Source organism: Euprymna scolopes, chromosome 13, assembly GCF_053919585.1.
Source record: "Euprymna scolopes isolate OS-2025 chromosome 13, ASM5391958v1, whole genome shotgun sequence".
Classification (NCBI taxonomy): Eukaryota; Metazoa; Mollusca; class Cephalopoda; order Sepiida; family Sepiolidae; genus Euprymna; species Euprymna scolopes.
This window is the reverse complement of record NC_136494.1, coordinates 116,121,439-116,144,214: the sequence shown is the minus strand read 5'-3', so window position 1 is coordinate 116,144,214 and position 22,776 is coordinate 116,121,439. Positions and strand designations below refer to the sequence as shown.

The following is a 22,776-nucleotide window of genomic DNA, read 5'->3' as shown; positions in this document are numbered from 1 at the left end:
AGGAAGTGATAAAGCTGGACTTGAGAAAAAGAGGGATAAATAAAGACCTAACAGAGATAGATTAGTTTTGAAGTTAATTTCTCAAAGCCATCCAACACATGTCAGCATGATAAACAGACATTAACCGATGATTATAGATTTTTTTTTTATTCTCAAATTTATAATTTTACTACATTGGATTTTTGTACTTAATTCAGGGCCTCAAATGAGGAATTTCAGTTCTACTGTTTCTGACAAAGGATTTACTGATTCTTATGTCTTTTAATGGAGGAGGGCACAGATGTTTGACTAGAATTTAAAAAAAAAAATTAAAAATTTATACATGTGTCTAAGCATCTCTTTAAAAGGATCTGTCTGTCCCTCAGCTTATATTTAAAATAGAATTTTCACTAGTCTTTCACTCTGAATTTTGTCATCGCATTGTCTTTGCTAAATGTCCAGATTGAATTGTTCTATGTTAAGAATATTTTGCTCTTAATTTTTTATAAGATTGAATTTTTGATCTTTGGACGATCCTGGAGAAATCTCAACAGTAGCTGTTGCTGCCTTTCAATTGGTCATTCATTAAATTTTTTTTTTTTTTTTTTTTTTTTTTTTTTTTTTAACATAGGCATCACTACTTATCAAGGCTTTGAGGCCACTCGAGGATAAAGGTTAAAGAGTGTACAGTAGAAATTGGACAATATAGTAATCGTTAGTAAAGGAAATTTGGTAAATTTGTTAACTTATATGAAACGGCTCATCAAAAACTTGTTTACGTTAGACTTGAAGACAACCATATTGTAATCAGCAGGATTATAGAATAGAAAGGTTCAACTGACTCTGGCTAAGGAAAAAAAGGACTGCTGTCAGCTGTGAAAAAGAAATCTGGTTGGTATTTGATGTGGTGAGAAAAGTGTTTTGTGTTCTGTCAAGGAATTACTTTGGTGGAAATAAACGTCGCCAAGATGTTAGCCAAAGAGTTTCATGAAACAGAATCCTGCAAGAAGTCAAAATCAATTCTTTCTCATTTTAATTTTAATGTTTCTTTCGTTATTTGCAATTTGGATGATGATTTATCAGATACAAATTAGAAGAGTGAAATATGATGTTTTTCCAGCCCCTGGTTATGACATTCGCCCCGCCTTATAGTGTTATTTATGATGTTATTTGATTATATACATGTGTATTATATACTGTACTGTATTTTGTTACTAATTTTTAATACCGTATCCTGGGTTTCTACTCTATATGGGTCATGGAATTGCGTTCATCTGCAAAAGATCTAGCTAATTTGCATATTTTTTAAACATTCATTTTAATTCTCTATTAGTCTTTTTATTTTCTTATGGGATGATCATCTTTAGTTAACTAATATGTGTAATTATATTCATGCAGATATTCTATATGATTTATACTTGCGTAAAAAGATTATAGTAAACACAAACTTTTTTCTATATATATTTATGTATGCATATATTTGTTTAAAAAATTTTGCTTACCAAACTCCTGTCAGTTTTTGGTCTACATACATGAAACTTAATATACAGGGTATTTGGACCCATGTGAAACTTTATATTTGGGTTTTAGCCGGAGAAAATCAGTGCAAAAAAAAAAAAATGGAATTTGCCAGGTGAAGGTCAAACGACGGCATTATGAATATGCATGCATAACGTAATAGCTATTTGTTCATGTTTTAATTTTTAGCCTTGCAGCAGACATGCCTTCATAGCTCGGGCATTAACGTCAAAGGAAAAGGTAAATCGTAAATCTTGGTGTTGATTCTCAGTGATGGCGCAGTAGTTTTTATTTTTTTAATTTAAAAAAAAAAATTTTTTTTTAACTTTTTAAATCATTACTATATATTGGGTCCAATCTATCTAAAAGCAAAAATGTGTGTGTGTGCACTTTTTTGTGTGTCTGGCAAAGGCTTTTTTCGGGGGGTACCATTTCTTAGAACTTTTATATACTACCTAGATTATAATATCTCCGATTTACGAAAGGAGGTCATGTCTATGTTTTATTTGACCGACTTTTATGCTACAAAATTTGTGCTATTTCTTTCTGTCGCATGGTTGTTTGTGTTTTTCGTACATAAAAGCGAAACTACGAAAGCAAAGTCTTGTTCTCGGCCTTTCATGCTGCGACATTCAGAAAGCAATGAGCTTTGATCAATGTGGGGAAAACCCTTCATATCAGACAATTGCTATTCATTTGGACACTCCCCTTTTTCTAGGGAGCTGGTTTTCCCCTTGGGGAAACAAACAAATAGAGCAGCTGGCTGGAAGCCAGAATTAACTACGTGATTTCATTTCTCTATAGTGTGATGTTTGACCTAGAAAAGCAGACGTTCGTTCATGCACCTGCGTTTTTTAATCGTTTAATTGGAACAATTCTCATTTCTGCTGCCCTCTTAGCGTAGCGGTAACATGTCACGTTTTCTTTTTTGACTTCGCCTCAAGGCTTTGGGTTCGAGCCTACCTGCCAACCAAAACTTTTTTTTCTACACACACACACATCCGGGCAAGGCTGGGAACCGCCGCTAGTCTATATATATAAAAGGCAAAGTGTGTGTTAGTGTGTGCACATTTTTTGTATATCCGGCAAAGGCTCGGGTGTTCACTGTTTCTTGGAACTTATAATAATCTAAGTAGTATATAATATCTCCGATTCACAAAATGAGATTGTGCGTATCTTTTATTTGGGCGATTTTTACACGCTATTTTCACAATATTTTTTACTCTTCGCGTGTTTGTTTGGCTTTTCTGTGTATAAGCAAAACTGAATCTGTAGAATAACGAAGCTCCCTGGCACTCGTGCTGGAGACATCCAGAAAGCAATGAGTTTTGATTAATGCAGCCAAAACCTGTCATATTAAACAATTGCAATTCAGTTGGACACTCCCCTTTTTATGGGGAGCTAGTTCTCCCAACATCTTGGGGGAAACTGACTTGCAGCGAAAGTCAAGTTTCCCCTATGGCGTGATGTTTGACCTCATTAAATTTATGCACCTATCACTTAACTTTTTACTCGTTGAATTAGAATGCTTTTCAGTTCCGGTCCCGTTGTGGCTGAGCGGTAAGATGTCAGTTTTTTTCACACATTCTGTTCCACCTTCACATCAAGGGTTTGGGTTCAAGCCTACCTGCCTACCAAAACTTTTTTTTTTTCTTTTACACCGATAAACACCCGGGCAATGCCGGTGTGTATATATATATATATATATATATATATATATATATATATATATATATAAAAGATAAAATGGCCGCAAGCGTCTTTGTATGTCCAGCAAAGGCTCTTTTTTTTTTTTTTTTTTTTTTTGCCGGGCTTTTCGGGGCAGGAGGGAGGGGTGCTATTTCTTAGAACTTTTTATATACTCCTAGATCATAATATCTTACGATTTGCGAAGGGACGTCGTATCTAAATTTATTTTGATCGACTTTTATAAAATTCACGCTATTCCATCGTCTCACGTGTTTGTTTTTCATATAAAAGCGAAACTAATAGCAACAAACGTCAGTCGCTGGCCTTCTCGGCCAGGACCTCTAGAAAAACAATTAGCTTTGATCAATGTGAGGAAAACCCTTCATATCAAACAATTGCTATTCATTTGGAGAGCTCCCCCTTCTTGGGGGGAGCTGTTTTTCCCCAACATCGTGGGAAAACAAAGCTGAACAGACCTTCAGCCTACGTTCATTTCTGCATTCACTTAGTAAGTCAACTTTTTGATTTGCATTGCTAAATTTGAATGCTTTCCACTTCCTATGGCTTCATAGCGTAGTGGTGAAAGTTCATGTTTTCTTTCATTTTCTTTTCTGCCTTCACGTCACGGGTTCAAACCTGCCTGCCTACTAACACTTTTTTTTTCTTTTCCCAAACACCCGGGCAACGCTCATCACAAGTTCGAGCCTGCCTGCCTATTAACACTTTTTTGTGTGTTCAATACACACTTCCTAACATCGGGCAACGCCGGGTACTCCCAATAGTGTAATATAAATACGTAATCTGCATGAATCAAAATATCATATTTAAGTATATTTTACGACCGGGCAATGCCAGGTGGACTGCTAGTGTATGTATGTGTGTGTATATATATATATACATTTGATATTATCTACATTTAAATCATCAGTGTAAGCATTACTATTTAAGCCAGTGACACGATTTGAAACCCGTTCTCCTCCAGAACAAGTTATAGTTAACTCCAATTCTCAGCGCGCTAATCAATGAGGCTACTGTAAATGGCTGCATTCGAGAAATAAACCCTCTATATGTTTCAATGAGGTGGACAAATATCTCTATACGTGTGCATTTCTTGTCTCTGTGACTTTAACATTTTTTATTTCCTATTAATCCATTATTTATTAAATAAAATATACTAATGGGGTAAAATAAAACAAAATTAAAAATCCTATTTAAGAAATAATTTGATTACAAAATCCACTAAAATGCATTTCCTTTCTTTATAAACAAGCCAATCGCTTTAATCTTGTTAGTAGTTCAAAAAAATTAAGAATGAATTGGTTTGTTGCTGTTCAAAATTTCATCAGAATTAGGAAGAATTTACTGCAATAAAATTAGTTGATAATTTGGTTCAATTAATAATTTAATGACCAAACTATATCGTAATGATTAAATTTAACATTTAAAATTCTGTTTTAAATGAAATAAATTGGTGACTAATACATATTTTATTAAAAAAAAAATGTATATATTAGTCATATTTCCAATATTGCTATAAGTACTTAATACTTTCCTGACTTCCATCAACAATTAGAATCAATGTTATAGGAACCATTTAATTCTAGTAAAAAAATTAATATTTTATAATAAGTATTGCATTTTGACATGAAATAACCAACAACTGATGGATATGCTATAAAATTTATAAACCGATCAATGTTGTTTATGATAATTATTGTTTCACCATCAAATGAACTAAAAAGGGTTGACACATTCTTAATTTGTCTTTATCAATCTGTCATACTATCATCATATGCTAAAAAAACAAGTTTTAAATGCATGAACTGACTTGTGTGCCATGATATTTCACCTTTATTGTTAATTCAACCAGGCTTATTTCATTCATAGATCACAGACTATTGCACTAATCATACCAGTTATTATAGATGCCACAGGGTTTATGGAGAAGAACCTGAAGTCCTACCTAACTAATATTCCTGGTGAACCAAGTGCAAAAGAGATCCAGACACTTGCACTTAAGGGAACGATGAGGATACTAAAAAGAGCTCTCGGCTGGCTTCAATAAAAAATAGTGGAATGTTGGCAGCTGGTTTGGCTGCCCCATACCCAGCGTTACAATGTTCAAAGAAAAAGGGTGGGGTATTTAATCTTTTCTAATCTTAAAACCCAGGATGGGTTGAGTTGGCTCCTCTCATAGAACACGCACTGCGTCCTGGATGAATGCAGACCACTCACGACGGTCTGCATTATTTGAATAATGCTTCGATTGTTAATCCTTTATTGCAATGGTTACACTGAGGTTCGTCTTCTCTAAGCAGATGTGCATGGGTCAATCTTGCGTGGCCAATATGTATACGTGCAATATTAATAGAAGTAAATAAAATTCATACCAGACATTAGATTTATAAATCCTACCAATTCACCTTAGACTCTTTTACTGGACACAAAGCTTAGTGGATAGACATTAAGTGATATTCTTGGGTGAATTCAACCTAATGGTTATAAAGGAATTTAGTAAAATATCAACTGATATCAAAACGGTATGAAATGAAATAAAGGGTTCAGTTTAATATTTAAAAAAAAAAAAAAAAAGAAAGTCATAGACTTCAACAAAAAATATCTGAAGAAGACTCAGAAAGGACAATGGCCAAGGTAAGAAAAACTGTCCAAAACATGTCAGTAAATGAAAATAAAAATAATTTATTTAAATAGATTATTATCTCTGATTTTTCTACCACAGAAGTAGCTGTTTTGGTATTTTTTTGCATTTTCTTGTTCTAAGAATAAATATTTATTGCTGTTTTTGTCTCGTGCTAAATCTGTACGTTATCTTTGATCACATATTTTGGGTGGAATTCACAGGTTAGCATGCTGCCCTCCCCCTCCCACATCTCTCTCTTTTGTGAGTTTCTTGCTCAATAGACAGTGTTTTTCTCCAAACAGAATTTATTATGCTTAACTGAAGATGCCAGAGTAACACTCTCATCTTAACTCCAATGTTAAGCTGAAAGGTATGTCAAGAAATTGTTTTGGTTAAGCAAAATAAATGAAACTAAGCTGACTGTTTATCTACGCAATTAGATTTTGTCTAGGCTTAAATTTAAAAACTTTTAAGCTGATAACTTCTGTAATCACTATTTTTTTATGCATTTTTTTTTTTTTTTTCATTGCATTAAAATATTTTGGGTGCATGACCATTTCCACATTTTTTTATTTTTAAATGACCCTAAAGGAACATGTCACTCACAAAAAGAAATAAATTCAATTATATCGATTCTAAAAATTTGAAGTTCAACTGATAAAAACAAGATTTTATTTGTAATCTATTTTCAACCTTTTTTTTTTTTTTTTTTACTTCATTTGGAACAAAGCATATTTCCACTGACGCAAAAGAAGCTACTGGAATAGGGTTCCCATTTTGAGGGAGAGAGCAACTTGAGTGGGGACTTGTGAAACAAGATGTTTGTTCACATGTAATTAATTTTCTGCCTACTGATATGCACAGGACGCAGTGAGCAGGAAGAAAATTCCAAAAGTTTTTACTATAATATGTTTACTGTAATATTTTTAATGTTTTTTTTTTTATATTGATTTTCAAGTATTTTGAAGTTGAGTCTCAAAGTTGAAGGTTACAATCATCTTATGAACCTGCCCTGGTACAGGTATTTTAACTAGTTTAAAGTTTGTTAATTTCTCCTTTTCTTTTACTACCTCATAAATAGATGATTTTGTAATAAGAAATAAAAAAATTTTGTGAAATTATTTATTGTGAATATGGGTATACTATAAGATCTTTAAATAGTTCCATGTTGCCAAGATTTACTGCGTGTTGTGCTCTTTAGTTCAATTCGCAAAGTGTGTGCTATTGTCGAAGAAGAGATCATCCTATTCAGTAGATAAGTAGGTTAATACTCTAGCAGACTGTTTCATTTCCAGTTTATAGCTCAAAGATTAAAATATTTATAGGAAATCACATTTTGCATGCAACTATGTTTGGATGTTTTTGTTTTTTTGGTTTTTTTAGGAGAATTAGCTTATAAACAGATATTCATTTGCAATATCTACTTCCAATCACAGAATGTCCCCCCACATTCTTGATGTTCCTATTTACTTGTCTCTCCATGAGGACAGAGTTAAACACATGGTCGTTTTTAATGTGGGGAAAATCCAGCTCCCCAAAAAGGGGAACTCTGGATAGGAACAAAAATAAAAATTGTCTGTCATGAAGGGCCCGTTCTCCACTGACTTAGGACAGAAAAGGTAAAGTGCAGTATCAAAACAGATACCGTACTGTGATCCTGGCCCGAAGGTCAAAAACTTTTTGGGTGTTATTCAAATATAATTTCAATGAAATTTTAAAAATTTTGTCATTTTAGAATAGGAAGACTAAAGGAAAAGAAGAAAAGTATTGTTTTTCTATCAAAAAGATAGGGGGGGGGGTGATTGTCTTAATGATGGCCTATGGAATCTGCTAGATAGGGGTTTCAAATCCATCCAGTATTTAAGTGTTTTATGAATAGATGTTTTGAATTTGATATTCAAATGTTTCAGACTTGTTTTAATAATACAAACCTTAGACTTTGGATTGTTTATAGAACTTAAGATTTTGTTTTTTGTTAAGAAAAAAAAAAGACTCCCACAGCCAAATGTAGAGATCTGACTTTAAAACAATTTGACAGTAGGCTTTTAAAAAAGGGAAATAAAAATAAAAATTTCCTGCTCTAAATTTCCCAGCACAAGTTACAAGACATCTGAAATGGAGGAATGTTTTTTTGGTTTTTTTTCTCAAAATGTTTCCTGTTAGGCTAAACAAATGCATTCGATTTTAGCAAAATAATGTATGCAAAGAAAACAATGATTGTAACACCAAGTTGTGATCATTGTTTATGATAGATTGTATTTATCAGTTATTGCCAAAACGGAAAAATTGAAGTATATGAAGATTTTGAGAAAAAGAGAATGTAGTTTTTATTTTTTTGTAAATTAGATTTAAAATTTATTTTAATTTTCCCCTTCATATTTATTTCAATAAATATTCGAAATAATAATAAAAAAAATAATTTTAATTTTATGTGTATTTATCCATGTTACATATAGGCAAGAAAACCGCATGTACACAGGCACAAATATCTTGTCTGATCAGTTTTCTTAATATAGATTGTTTGGCATTATATTGAAACAAATCAATAGATTATTCTTTGGAAACAAAGCAATGTATTCCTTATTGACTTGCCTCCCCAATAGGGCAGAGTTAAACACAAGATCAGTTTTTAATATAGGAAAAAACTAGCTCCCAAAAAGGAGAACTCTGGATTGGAATTAAAAGTAGAAATTGCCCTGGTCAAAAGGACTTCTCCTTGACTGACTGAGGACTGAAAAGACTAAGTATGGCATCAGAACTGATATTACACTTTGTTCCCAATCCCTTTAAATTGCCCGAAAAAAAGTATTATCTAATTTTAACTGTATTTCCAGCATTTACTCAATATATTATATACAATGCTTCAAAACTCTACCCCTGACTTGCCGCAGAATTTTCACTTCAAAAGTCCTCAAATGTCAGATCCGCTTCTTTCCTAGGATCGCTTACCTTTGGAATTTTCTCGACTGCACCAACATGCAAAAATTTTAATGTAATATGAAAAAATATCTTACTGTGCAATTCCCTACTTAGGACACCCCCACCCACCCCCAAATCCAATCACAGAGCCTCTTACGTTTTTTTTTGTTTTTTTTTTAATGCGAGAGTGTAATAGAATTTAAGTTTGGGCTAGATAAACGCTTATATGCAATAATGTTATTCTTATCCAGAGTGCTCCTGAAACCATCTTTCTAGTGCCCTTAAAAGCAGACGTTTTCAATTGGGAGGGTGGTCTCAAGGTGAACATGTTCATATTTTTTTTTTTTATGTATATACAGTAATATTTAAATATTTAAATATTGTTAATTAAAATTATTTCCTACTTGACTCCTTCTGAATCATAAAATTTATTATTGCAAGTGTTTAAAAACACTTTCCCATGGCTGGATTTATTTCTAAGAATCAACTTCATCGTCCGGTTTCAAGTTTCGCTGAGTCAGCCACACATCCTTTTCTCGTCTGCTCTGTTCATTGCCAGGTGTTCAAGTTCATACCATGTGGTACCCAGTTATATTAGATCTTTCTCAACTTTCGGCTGACATTCCAGGTTTTTTTTTTTTTTTTTTTTTTTTTTTTTACTTGGGGAGGGGGCGTCACTGTTTATCAAGGCCTAAAGGCTACTCTAGGATAAGGGTTAATGGGTGTAAGGTAGTTGATCAGTAAAGGAGCTGGGGTATGGTTTAATTATATAAGAGGATGATTCAACCAGAACTTGTTCACATTACATTTGAAAAGAGCACCTGTTTAGCAATTCTGTTAATTCTCCAAAAACTGAATTTTGTTTCTTGCTGTGATCTTATCCCTATCATCTCCTTTAACACTGGATTCTTGTTAGGCATGTGAAGATGTTTCTGATCGATGACATCTGCTTTTTGTTTTTTATCTGAGCTGTACGAGATAGTAAATGGACATTTTTTTTTTTTTTTACATAAATTGTCATTAACCAACATAAATAAAAGTTAGAATTCTTGTTATATAGGTATTCACAAATCCTATTTCGAGGTTAAAGCTATATCTGGCAGTAATACAACAATGACTTTGTGCAAATGTGATATTATTGCATCATAATGAAATAAGTCATCTGTGAAACGAAGGAAAGTATACATATAAAATAAAAAAAAAAGCAATAAAATTCATAAATATCAAAATTGTTTCAGTTTTAGATTTGATATATATACTAGCAGGTCGCCCAGCATTGCCCGATCGTAAAATAGGCTTAAATATATTTTGATTAATGCAGATTTTGTATTTATATTATATAGGACCCAATATATATTTGCGCCATCATTGAGAATTGAAACTGAAAGCTTACAGTTTACTTTTTCCTTTGACTGAACTATGAAGACATGTTTGCTGCAAGGCTAAAAATTAAAGCATGAACCAATAGCTCTTACGTTACGCATGCATATTCGTAATGGCATTGTTCGACCTTCATCTGGCAAATTTCTTTTTAAAAATTTTTACACTGTTGCACTGATTTTCCTTGGCTAAAACACAGATATAAAGTTTTGTATGGGTTCAAATACCCCATATATTAAGTTTCATGTCTGTAGACCAAAAATTGACAGGAGTTTGGTAAGCAAAATTTTTTAAACATATATATATATATATATATATATATATATATAGGTTTGTGTTTACTATAACCTTTTTACACAAATATTATGCAACTATAAATCGTGTAGAATATCTGTATGAATATAATAACATGTAATAGTTAACTGAAGATGATGATTCGATTAGAAAACCGAAAAAACTAATAAGGAATTAAAATGAATGTTTCAAAGAATATGCAAATTAGCTAGATCTTTTGCAGATGAATGTAAATCCATGACCCATAACTAAGTTATATTTTCTTTTTAAATAAATAGAAAAGTTTTTGATATCAATATCAATACACACAAAAAGAAAATTTATAGGAGTGTGTGTGTGTGTAAATAAATATATAAACAAAAAGTAAACATTTTCTAAAGAGGCATAAAAGAAAATATATCTAGTATAATGCACATTGCCTGTTTCTATATAAATAGGCATTCCTTTGTCTGTAACACTAAAGGGGTAGGGTATGTATATCCAAGCAACTGATTGAAGTATTAATATTATTTCTAAACAAAACGATTTTTTTCAAGTTATTTTAATTATAAAATTCGTTGGAAAGCAATAAAATAAAAAAATACATCATTTTTACCACACATACTTTTTTTTTTTTTTTTTTTTTTTACAGTGATCACCACTTATCAAGGCCCGGAAGCCACTCAGGGATAAGGGTTATTGCAAGTACATTACGTTAGTGTGGAGATTTGATGGAGTGTTTACTTAAGGGGGCGGTTCATACTACTAGTAGTAGTAATACTTTAGCTGACTGAAATTTTGTCTCATCAATGATGAGCCTAGAATTTTCGGGGGGGGGGGGTTAGGGTTATGATTAGCCTAGAATTTTCCGGGGGGGGGGGGGGTCCAATATTTTTATACAAAAAAAAGCGTTTGATTTCTTATTTACCAGGATATGGAATCGAAATAAGATTAGAATTACTGAATCATTTTCATATTCCAGTTTAAATATAAATACTTTTCAACAGTGTCATGGCATGGATTAGTTGTCTTATTAAATTTTGACTATTGAAAGAAAACACATTTTAAATAATCTGAGTTTTTAGAAAAACTATCAATAGAATTTATTGATATTTGCAGCATGTATAGATTCATTTATGAAAAGGAAGATGATGCCAATTTAGTGATTAATATTATCAATCTACTCCTTTTTTTTCTTTTTTTAGACTCGGATAAATGTTTGAGTGAATGACTTAAAGATTATTTTAATCTCTTTATAAACAAATTCATAATTTTCTGTGAGTAGACAAAATAATGAAGAATTAAAACTTCTAATTTAAAACCTGCTTCTTGAGTGGCTTTTGATCTAGATCCTGCAGAGGGATGTTGAGGCTCTATTTCAGTATCATAATTAGGATATTTACTATAAATTTTTTTTCTTCTTGGAGGCACCCCTTATCAAGGCTCGAAGGTCACTTGAGGATAAGGGTTAATTAATGTGAGGTGGTAGTGTAGTAATCCTTAATGGTGTAAATTACGTAGAATTTGATTATTTATAGAGATGGCTCAACAAGAACTTGTTTACATTGGACTTGAAGGTTACTATGTTGTATTCAACCGGAAAGCATGCCAGTGGAATAGTGTTCTAATTGAGGGTAGTTCTGGGAAAGAAGCTTTGTTCATGAAGTCTGCGTTTATATTTAGGCAGAGTTGGAGAGTGGGAGAAATCGTTTATAGTGATTGTAGCTAGTCGAGTGTTTACTAGTAGTACAAATAGTAGAATTTGGAGAAATTCGACAAAATAATTTTGGAGTTTCTAAGTGAATGCTATATATAAATTCTTAAAAATGAACTTTCAAACCATTAGTTATTAACATTTTATTTCTATTTGGATTCTTCAAAAAGACAAACTATCCATGACATAGATGCTCAGTATCAGCCAATGAAAGTAATTTCAGCAATTCCACTTCTTGTATTTAAGACCTCTTTAAATTATGTCTATAATGTACATATTATAGTTACCAAATATAATCCCCTTTAAAATGGTAACATCAAATACATTCAATTCAACACTGAAGTTGTATAAAATTCATATGAAATTTAAAACACAAACAAAAAAAAGACATAGATGGTGGAAAATTTGAAGAGTAAAATATTAATTTTACTGTTCAAATTATCTTAATTCTTGCATGTTTTATATAAGTCTTCCATTTACTGATTTTCCCTCCATCTCACCTAACTGGATTTTTCATTTAGTTTTGTTCATTTCATTTTGGATTTTCTTTTTCTATTTTTTATTGGATTTTCTCTTCCTTGTTTCTTTTTTCTCTTCCTTGTTTCTTTTTTCTCTTCCTTGTTTCTTTTTTCTCTTCCTTGTTTCTTTTTTCTCTTCCTTGTTTCTTTTTTCTCTTCCTTGTTTCTTTTTTCTCTTCCTTGTTTCTTTTTTCTCTTCCTTGTTTCTTTTTTCTCTTCCTTGTTTCTTTTTTCTCTTCCTTGTTTTTTTCTCTTCCTTGTTTTTTTCTCTTCCTTGTTTCTTTTTTCTCTTCCTTGTTTCTTTTTTTTAAAGCGCTATGACTTTATACATAAATGTGAAGAAAATCTGGTGTTATGAAACCGTTTAGAAAAGTAATATTGACTATCATAGTCTTTTACATATGATTTAAATGATGTTTTTAGGGTATTATTAAATAATTTCTGAAAATTAGATTTGTATATATCTGATATTGTAAATAAAATTGTGCATAAAATATTAAAAGTTGAAATGAGATCATTAAAATAGATGGCCAAATTTGTATAATAGATAAATAAATAACATTAACCTGTTTATATTATATCATAGTTATTTTATTTAAAATGTTCAAGTTTTGTTGATTTAAAAAAATGCTTTGGAAGATTGTAGTGTATCAAATTAATGAAGGATATTACCAAGTTTAATTGTTTGTGATAAATTTCATGATTAGTATACATGTCAAAAATCCCAATGTGCTCAATGTTATGAGCAATAATAACAACCTTGCATGTGTATTCATACAGTTGTTTTTAATGCAGTCTCATTTTTATCCAATAATTCTTCCTACCAATGTGATGGAAGTAATGCAGTATTGCACTTGCCCTGAATCAATGTAAATGACATTAGCATGGAGTCATCTATTGAATGATGAGGGTGCATAATTATTACAGTAAGCAATTAGAAATATGTTAAACAATTTGTGGAAGGAAGTGGCTTTGCATGCACTGTTTTCTTATTAGAGATGAGAGATTGGTGACTGCTGCTGATTAGCACAACTTGGTTTAAAACTTGTTTAAATATATAAGTATGATTGGGTCGGTTATTGTGAACCTAGTAAATGAAATGCAATTAGTTGTTTTTACTTACTGCTGTTGGTTCAGCCTTCGGGCTAGGAGTGGAAAAGGAAGTAATCAGTTCTGGTCAATGTGGGGGCAACCGTTCATATCGGACGATTGCTAATTTTTAAGTCAATTAATTTGGTCAATGTGGGGGGAACCCTTCATATCAGACAATTGCTAATTTTGGACCCTGCCAGAGTGCCCTCTTGGGGGAGCTGGTTTTTTCTCCCCACACTAAAAAACGGCCTTGTACCTAATTTGCTCAGTGGGGAAGAAAATAAATGAACAGCTAATTGTTCTAATTGTTATTAATTTTGATACTCCTGTTTCTGGTGGGTGAGACTGTAAAGGCTGAACATGGAAGGGGGGAAGTAGAATGTCAGTTTTTTTATTGCTGAAATTCTACTGAAAATGGAAGGGAGCTAATTAAAAAAAAAAAAAAAAAAAAAATTCATTGTGTGTGTGTAATTTGCAAACATTTGCACAAATACTTCAAGTTGAGGTTGAAGCCCTACAGTTTTTGCATGTTAACCATTATGCTATCAGTACAAACTTACTACAGTGAGAACTAGATACTTACATTTATTTTTTCAGCAGTTGAGAGTGGCCTATCTTTTTTTTTATAAAGATATATATACTTGCAAGCCGCCCAGCATTGTCTGGTCATAAAACATGCTTAAATATATTTTAATTCATGTAGATTTCATATTTATTATAGAGCCAGTTCTCTATTGAATATTATAATGTACTCAATACATAATAGTGGCCTGCCCAATTTCAATTTTATGCTGCTTGTGAATGTTAAGCCAAGGAGTTTGAAGGAATTATTTTCAGGTAATGTATTATTAGCCATGATGGTGGTTGAGACGGTTTTTTGTAATTATTAAAGGAAAGAAACTTGGCAGCATTGAATGTCTCCATACATTTACAGCTCCATTTCACTACAGATTGGAGGTCTTCATGTAAGGTTTTAGTCATTTTCTAAAATATGTGTACATTTGGTTTCCCCTCGAGTCTTATGGATATGGTGTCATCAGCAAACATACCCATCTCATTAAATTTTATTAGTTTAATAAATGCTAAAATGCTACATTATAAAAAGAAAACTTATTAAAATCACTTAATTTTATTCTCTATCCCCATTTTGAGGATGAAATACTGTCTTCTATATCTAGTGTAATACTCAGAGCATCATCTCTTACAAAGAGGTGATGTTCGGAAGATGCCAAAAAAATGTTCTAAAAATATTTAAAGAGAACTTTTAGTAAAAAAAAAAAAAAAAAAAAAATCATATATAAAATTGTCGCTTGACTAACTCTGGCCTTCTATTGGCGGTCACTGTTCAGTTGTCTGGAAGTTGGCTGCTCCAGACAGCCACTGAGGATAGCATCTGACTGGTTTCCATTCTTAGGTTCGTCTGTAGATGACTTTGGAGATTGTTTTTCTCACAAAACGGATTCCAGCAGGACTCATCCCATTAATGAGGGTCTTATTTTCTTCAAAGAGAATATCTCCTGAGTAATCTGATTCTGGCTGGAGATATTTTCTGTTCTCTCCCTTTTCTTAACCAAGCATATATTATTGCAACGCTTGTCATTTGTATGCAGTAGCAAAACATGTGAAGTAGAACATGTTTACATTGGAAGAATGGATGTAAATTAGATGTAGAACAGTTGAGATGACACGGTTGGTTGGCAGAGATGAACTTGAAAGAAAGAGTTACAAAGACCTGGTCATGGATAGGTTTGTTTGGAAGTCAATTTACTAAAAGCTGTATAACACATGCTAGCATGTTAAACAGACATTAAACCGAATATGATGATAGTTAAGAATTTTAGAGATCAATGTTCCGTTCTTTCTTTTTAAGAAATATTTATTGGAAATGATCATCTGATGTGAAATGAACTTGATTTAATTCATGACATTTCGATATAATCTATACCTTTTTCATATATGGAAAATACTAGAAAAAAGCTGTTGCTCATTTGGAAATGGTACAGCTGAATAAAATGAAATTAAAGCCAGATGAAAAGAAAAATGATCTATAAATTTGGCAGATATGTCTTATACACAGTAGGCTCGAATTTATAAGGTTTGTTTTTCTGTTATTATTTATAGCAGAAAGTCGGATATTTTATTTTCCTTGTTTTCTGTCTTTATAAATGAAAAAGTCTGGTGGTACCAGATTAGGCTGTCAGAAGATATTGGCGTCTAAAAATATATCAAACATTAATGTTTTTTTTCTTTCTCTTTGCAAAGCTTATTTGTGTTTGGCAAAGCCAAAAGCAATTTCTTCTGCAAAACAAGCAAACTAAGCTACATGAATAAATATTTGTAGGTATAAAGAATTTGAAGCGTAAAAACATTTAGCAAAATGAGCGGACTTTGCAGTGAATAACCCAAAAAGGGTTGATATGCCGTAAAACAAAAATGACCAAACCAAATAAATAGAAATGTCATCTATAATATAAATCTCATCTGTCTGTTTAAATGTGTGCATGTTTGTATGTCTGCCTAAAACATTCGACAGGCAACGGATTTTCACGAGATCGGTATCATTTTGAAGTTCGACCCTGCAGACGACATATTGAAAAATTGGCCAAAAACATTAATTCCTTCATCCTCAACTGGACATTTTTGCCGATATTTTTGAAAAATCATCCCCCTCTTTTCGATTGTCTAGTCTTAATTTAAACCTAAGTCAATTCCGGTTTGGCGATGGGCACAACAGAAAAGACGCCATGTTTTTTTTTGGGGGGGGGGGTTCACGTTTTTTTGCCTCCTTTGCAGTACAGGTTCGAGCCCGCCTGCCTACTACCACTTTTTTTTTTTTTTTTTTTTTTTTTTTTTTTTTCTTTTGCTCAACACACATCTCCAAACACCCGGGCCACTCTGAGCACCAAGGCTAGTAAATATTGAGTGCTTAATTGTAAACAAGCGAACTCAACAAAGTTGTTATCAGTTGATTTAAACGCATTAGCAGAATGGTAATGTTAATTGCATAAGTTGTGAAGAAATGTTGTTCTTAGACAAACATTTGTAAAGATCACTGCTTCATCAGGCAGCTTTTACTAGAGTAAAAGATCAGCTATATTCCTCATCAACCTTGACAGTTCTGCCAAATAAAGTGGGGAAAAAAATAAAAGGTTAATAATGATTTTGAGAATCTATTTTCAAACATGCAACTTTTAAGTGACCTTGTCGGCATATAATTAAACGTCTTGAAAAAAATGCATATTGTTCTGTTTGCTTTCTTTGTATTCATGAAATAAGAGCATCCTCTATTGGGCTAAATATACAAGAGACTGCTTGTATCTCTCTGAAGGTCATTGTGGGTCATGATATAAGATTTGTTTATTATCCGTGTTAAGTATAGCGGGTATTTTCTAATTCCATATGTTGACTGCATCAGCTATTGTTGTTATTTTTAGTAGATGAATTGCTATTATCTATTCATTTATTCGCATATGACTAATATGTTATAATTCAGTAATAAGTTGCCTTTTTATGGAGGAGGGGGGGGCAAGCATTGACAATATACTACTTTAATTATAAGATAACAATAGAAAGTGATCTCTATAGAATACCTCCTCCCACGTGTAATTATTATACTTGCAAAATAAAGTGTTCGACTCGTGTGTGTATATATATATATATATATTACTTTGAACTTATGCATATATAAGTAATGATTAAGTTTTGAATTGAAGGAAGTTGGAAAATTACTTATTCTGCCTCATCCTGTATAGCTATGGATGAAATAGTGCACTAGACTGTTAAACCATGGTTGGGCGACTAGTCTAGGAGAAGAAAAAATGTAAATTACACCATCCGTTATCACCTTCTGCCTAGCACTTCTTCTGACCACTGGACTAGGTCAGGAAATAACACGCCCTTGCTTCATTATAAAGTCATTGTGCGGGTGCACCCTTTCAGAGGGTATCTAACTGTCAGTCAATCAAATACTTTTTAAGCAACTCTTGACTGTTTTACAAAGTTTTTTTTTGCATTTTGTGAATGTAAGAGAATATCGAATAATACAGTAAACCAACATTTTATTGCATAATTCCATTTTTTACATCGACTTTGGATATGTACTTTCCAATATGAACATGCTCATCTACAACAGTGGTTTTTAAGCAGTGGTTTTGTAGGCAAATTTTCAGATATTTTATTGGTTTGAAAAAATAGGTTCTTTTTTTATCAATTGTCATAAAATTTTAATTATAGAATAGTATTATCTTTGGTTCTATGGAACGAAACTACATGAAAATTTGCAGGTTTTTTGAAGATTGTAATACTATTCTATGGGTAAAATTTTATGACAATTGGTAAAAAAGAACCTATATTTTCAAACCAATAAAATTTGCCTATATTTGTATATGTAGTGTCCTGGCAAGTCAGCTTTAGTTTTGCTGCTTTGGAATGAATTTTTCTTAGGGTTCTTTTTTTTTTTTTTTTTTCTTTTCTACATCGTTATCTCCCCTGTGACCTTGCCAGGCCACTAATATGCCTAATTACTATTGAATCAGCTTCATTCATAGTTTTTCAAAAATCTAAAATATTCATGCAAAGAATTTTATAGATGTACCTTCATATTTACATGTAAATCTATTCACATTCCAATATGTATATAGCAAAAAGTCCCAAATATTCTAGCATTGTCGATTTCCATTATGTTTGTTTACAACTTTTGTGTGTGTCATAATCCTAAAAGATAAACAAATAATTCATATAAAAAAAAATGTTACAAACAGGATGTAGTTTAAATCCTGTTTTTATATATTGGCAGGATATATATATATATATATATATATATATATATATATATATCTCATGCATTCACAATGCGTATTTCTGAAATGAGAAACTAGCCGGTGGATGAATTCAACAATAATAATGGTTGCTAAATCATTTTGCTGCGGCAAGAAGGTAATTTTTACTGGGGTCCAATGATATGATGGGGGGGGGTATTGTTATGGGGAGCACAACTGAACCAATAATACTTAACTTTTGTCTTTAAACTTTAATTTAAGCTAGAAATTAATTTCTAATTGACAGTTTAAAGGCTTCAACAGCATTTTGGAAGGCCAATTTATAGATAAAATGACTGATACGCGAAAGTGGATTTGAAGCCTTTAAACTAGCGGTTAGGAATGTTTGGTTTGTTATAGAATTAAAATACAAGTCATGTTGTCCAGCTCTGTGCTTTTAAACCAAATGTAAACTATTTTTTTTTTTTTTTTTTTGTCACTGTCATATCTTTAAACCTTCATCAATATCACCAGTCTCATTGCTTGTTTTGAAACAAACTTACACACACACAGTGATTTTTTAAAATGTGCTTTGTATGTCAAGTGGGTGCTTGCTTAGCTTAATGGATATCACTGTGGACGATGGAATCAGTTCTACCAAGTTAAAAATTCTGTTGGATCTGTTACATAGTCATACCGTTAAGAAAAGTATGAATGTGGATAAAACAGCAACTTGTGTTCAAGTGATCATACACAATAAATCGTTCACAATCGATATTTTTTCAACATTAAATAAGTGTTCATTTGCCGTAAAATGGACAAAGCAAACTTGTTTTTCAACCTAAAATCTATATATATTATTCCTTAATTGGAATTAATTTTTTGAGATGAGCATTATATATATTAAATTATTTTTATTTCGGACTACTAGTCTCATCTTTATTAGTTGTTTAAATAAAAGATGAAAAACAACTAATAAAGATGAGACTAGTAGTCCGAAATAAAAATAAATTAACCTAAAATCTGTTTATTCTCAAACCATTTGATATTTTCTGAAGATAAGTAAATGCCATGTGGTATTTGCACTATTATCAAAGAGTAGCACTCTCACATCCCTATATTTAATCCCTCTACCAGATAGATATATATATATATATATATGCCTGTGGACGCGTTTCATCGTTTACAACTCATCAGCATATCCGAGCCTAGTGAGATTTGAAATTAAGATCTACCATTGAGCCAATTTCTGTAGTGTTGTAATATACCTCACACACACACATACACACACATGTGTGTGTTTGTCATTTATTTTGTTATAGATACTTTTGAATGAATTAATTTATTTATACGAAAACACGTTACCTTGATGCTAGTTGGAAATGTTTCTTGTATTTATCATAAAATTAATTCCAAACGGACTTGCATCCTCCTTTGCATTAGGTGGTTGCCTGGGCATTAAGCTTGCCAACGTTATTCTTAGGGTTTTTTTTTCTTTTTTACAGTTGACTGATCAGAGCTTAAATCTATTCATCTATATATATAAAAGCGGAAATGTATGTATGTGTATAAATGTATATGTTTGTGTGTCTGCTAAAAACTTTCGACAGACAGAACAAAAATTCATAAACTCGGTATCATATTGAAGCTCCATCCTTCGCTCGAAAAATATCGAAAAATTGGCCAAAAACGTTCATTTTTTTTTTTTTCACTCTGAAATCGACAATTTTCGACAGGGGGGGGGTCAACAAAAAGTCCTCTTGTGACGACGACTGGTTCTACGTATGCATCAGATTAAATTTTATGTACGGCGCGTTAGGTCAGTTGATTAGCGCGTTGGTTCATTATCTAAACGTTTTGGGTTCGAATCGTGGTGTGAGATGTCCTTTTTTTTTTTTTTTTTTTTTTTTTTCGCTTTTTTAAATTTAAATATTGTACCAGTGTTATTTTAAGACATTTTTCACGTAACGATCGTTTTTGTTTTTTTTTGTTTTTTTTTTTTTACTTCGCTTATCCATCCCCAGGCACAAACCCAAAAACACCGGGTACCCACCGATTTTTTTAAATTTTAATATCGAAACGGGCTTATTTAAGCCATTTTTCACGTGTTCGTTTTCTGTTTTCATCGTTCGTTTGCCTTACGTTAGTGTTTTTTTTTTCGATGTTTTGATTTCCCCACCCCCCCCGCTTAAGTTTTAACGTTGTTTACTTTTTTTACTTCGCTTATAAAAAACAAACTTAGTCATTGACGTCGTCGTCGTAACGCTCTACGACTTCCGTGCGCGCACCTGTCAATTTAAACATCTTTCAGCAACTCATTCTGGCTGGCTGATTTTATTTTCAAACTTCGCCTCAGGGCTTCGGGTTTGATCCCCCCCCCCCGGTTTCTTTTTTTATTTAACACCACACACACTTCCAAACACCCGGGCAACGCCAGGTACCCTCGCTAGTTATATATAAAGTAAAGTAGTAAGCCTTCACAAGATAAACTTAGAAACTTTACATCATCATACAATTCAGTGTAGTTGTGATAAAAACATTTTTTCAAATAATGAAATATTAATTCTCTTAAGGTCACCAGGAAGTCAAATTAAATAAGTACCGGAGAGGGTGGGTGTACACATGTTTTACTTTCATACTGTTATTCAAGAAGAAAAATAACCACACTAAAAGTTAGCAAACTTTTTCTTTCTTTTTTCGTGGAACAGGTTACAGGAAACGGTATGGAAGAAAACCTGATAGTTTTTTTACAAGTTTAAAAACAGAAAAACAAAAAAAAAATTTTTTAAATAACTGAATATATTAACTTTTTTCACTTGTGAGATTTTTGTTTTCATTATTATTTATACTTTTTTTTAGACGTGTAATAGTTGGGTTTGAAGGAAATGCGGTATTTTTAAAGTGCTGTGTAAAAGAAAAAAGAAATTTATCCAAATTCTCTGCATTTATTGAATTGATTTTAACAATTATTGGATTTTGAAGATCTAAATGTCATCCTGACCTCTAAACCATTGTTTTATTTGAAAAAGTTGTTCGTTTTGTTTTACAACATTCTTTCTTTCTTCTCTGTCAGTGTCCTTTCTTTTTCTTCTCTCCTCTTTCTCTCTCTTTCTTTCTTTCTCCCCTTTCTCTCTCTCTTTCTTTTCCTTTCTCCCTCTTTCTTCTCCTTTCTCCCTCTTTCTTCTCCTTTCTCCCTCTTTCTTCTCCTTTCTCCCTCTTTCTTCTCCTTTCTCCCTCTTTCTTCTCCTTTCTCCCTTTTTCTTCTCCTTTCTTGCTCTTTCTTCTCCTTTCTCGCTCTCTCTCCTCCTTTCTCCCTCTTTCTTCTCCTTTCTCGCTCTCTCTCCTCCTTTCTCGCTCTCTCTCCTCCTTTCTCGCTCTCTCTCCTCCTTTCTCGCTCTCTCTCCTCCTTTCTCGCTCTCTCTCCTCCTTTCTCGCTCTCTCTCCTCCTTTCTCGCTCTCTCTCCTCCTTTCTCGCTCTCTCTCCTCCTTTCTCGCTCTCTCTCCTCCTTTCTCGCTCTCTCTCCTCCTTTCTCGCTCTCTCTCCTCCTTTCTCGCTCTCTCTCCTCCCTTCTCGCTCTCTCTCCTCCCTTCTCGCTCTCTCTCCTCCCTTCTCGCTCTCTCTCCTCCCTTCTCGCCCTCTCTCCTCCCTTCTCGCCCTCTCTCCTCCTTTCTCTCGCTCTCTCTCCTTCTTTCTCCCTCTTTTGCTCTCTTTCTCCTCCTTTATCCTTTCTCTCGCTCTCTCTCCTCTTTAAAACTTCTCTGAAATGTTATACATTGACTATTGACTTAGCTATTTCCATTCTACATCTGACATAAAAAAAATCTTATTTTGCCGATTGTCATTGATAATTTCTATCCAACAATATCCATATTTCTTTTTCTTTTTTCTATTTTTATTTGCATGTTTTCTTGTATCTTCTTTTGCAATAAAAGCGTATTTTGTTTTCGAAAAATAGTTATCTGCAAATTTAAGAGAATTACGAAATTTTCCATGATATGGAGACAATGAATGAGGAAGGGGGCTCCGTTACCACCTGGATTTTTGCCAATTGAGATTAAACATTTTTTAAAAAAATACTAGCCGTAGGGAGCTTGCCTGGTTGTAAAATATGCTTAAATATATTTTTTAATTTATGCAGATTTTGTATTTATTGTTGCAGTGCTAATTCTGTTATATATATATCATTGATTTCAAAAGTTAAAACAGTAAATGATTTAGTTGCCATCAGCTAGAATCAAAACCAAAAAATTTAGCACTCCAACTGCATTCCTTACTATTTGAATTGTCGACAAATA

At 32.6% G+C, this 22,776-nt stretch overlaps 1 protein-coding gene across 13 annotated transcripts in view; it reads left to right on the top strand.

Moving 5' to 3' along the window:
* LOC145292166 (3-phosphoinositide-dependent protein kinase 1-like) overlaps positions 1 to 22,776 on the top strand; it is a 145,345-nt gene that overhangs the window by 50,291 nt on the left and 72,278 nt on the right. Inside the window, exon 1 of one of the 13 annotated variants that reach the window (XM_080138363.1) lies at positions 18,459 to 18,658. The exons of 11 other annotated variants lie outside the window; for them this stretch is intronic. In XM_080138363.1, the coding sequence (XP_079994489.1) occupies positions 18,608 to 18,658 (51 nt within the window). In that variant the 5' untranslated portion in view covers positions 18,459 to 18,607. Of the gene's footprint in view, positions 1 to 18,458; positions 18,659 to 22,776 lie in introns of those variants that run through there. One more of the 13 variants, XM_080138362.1, reaches the window with a different exon arrangement.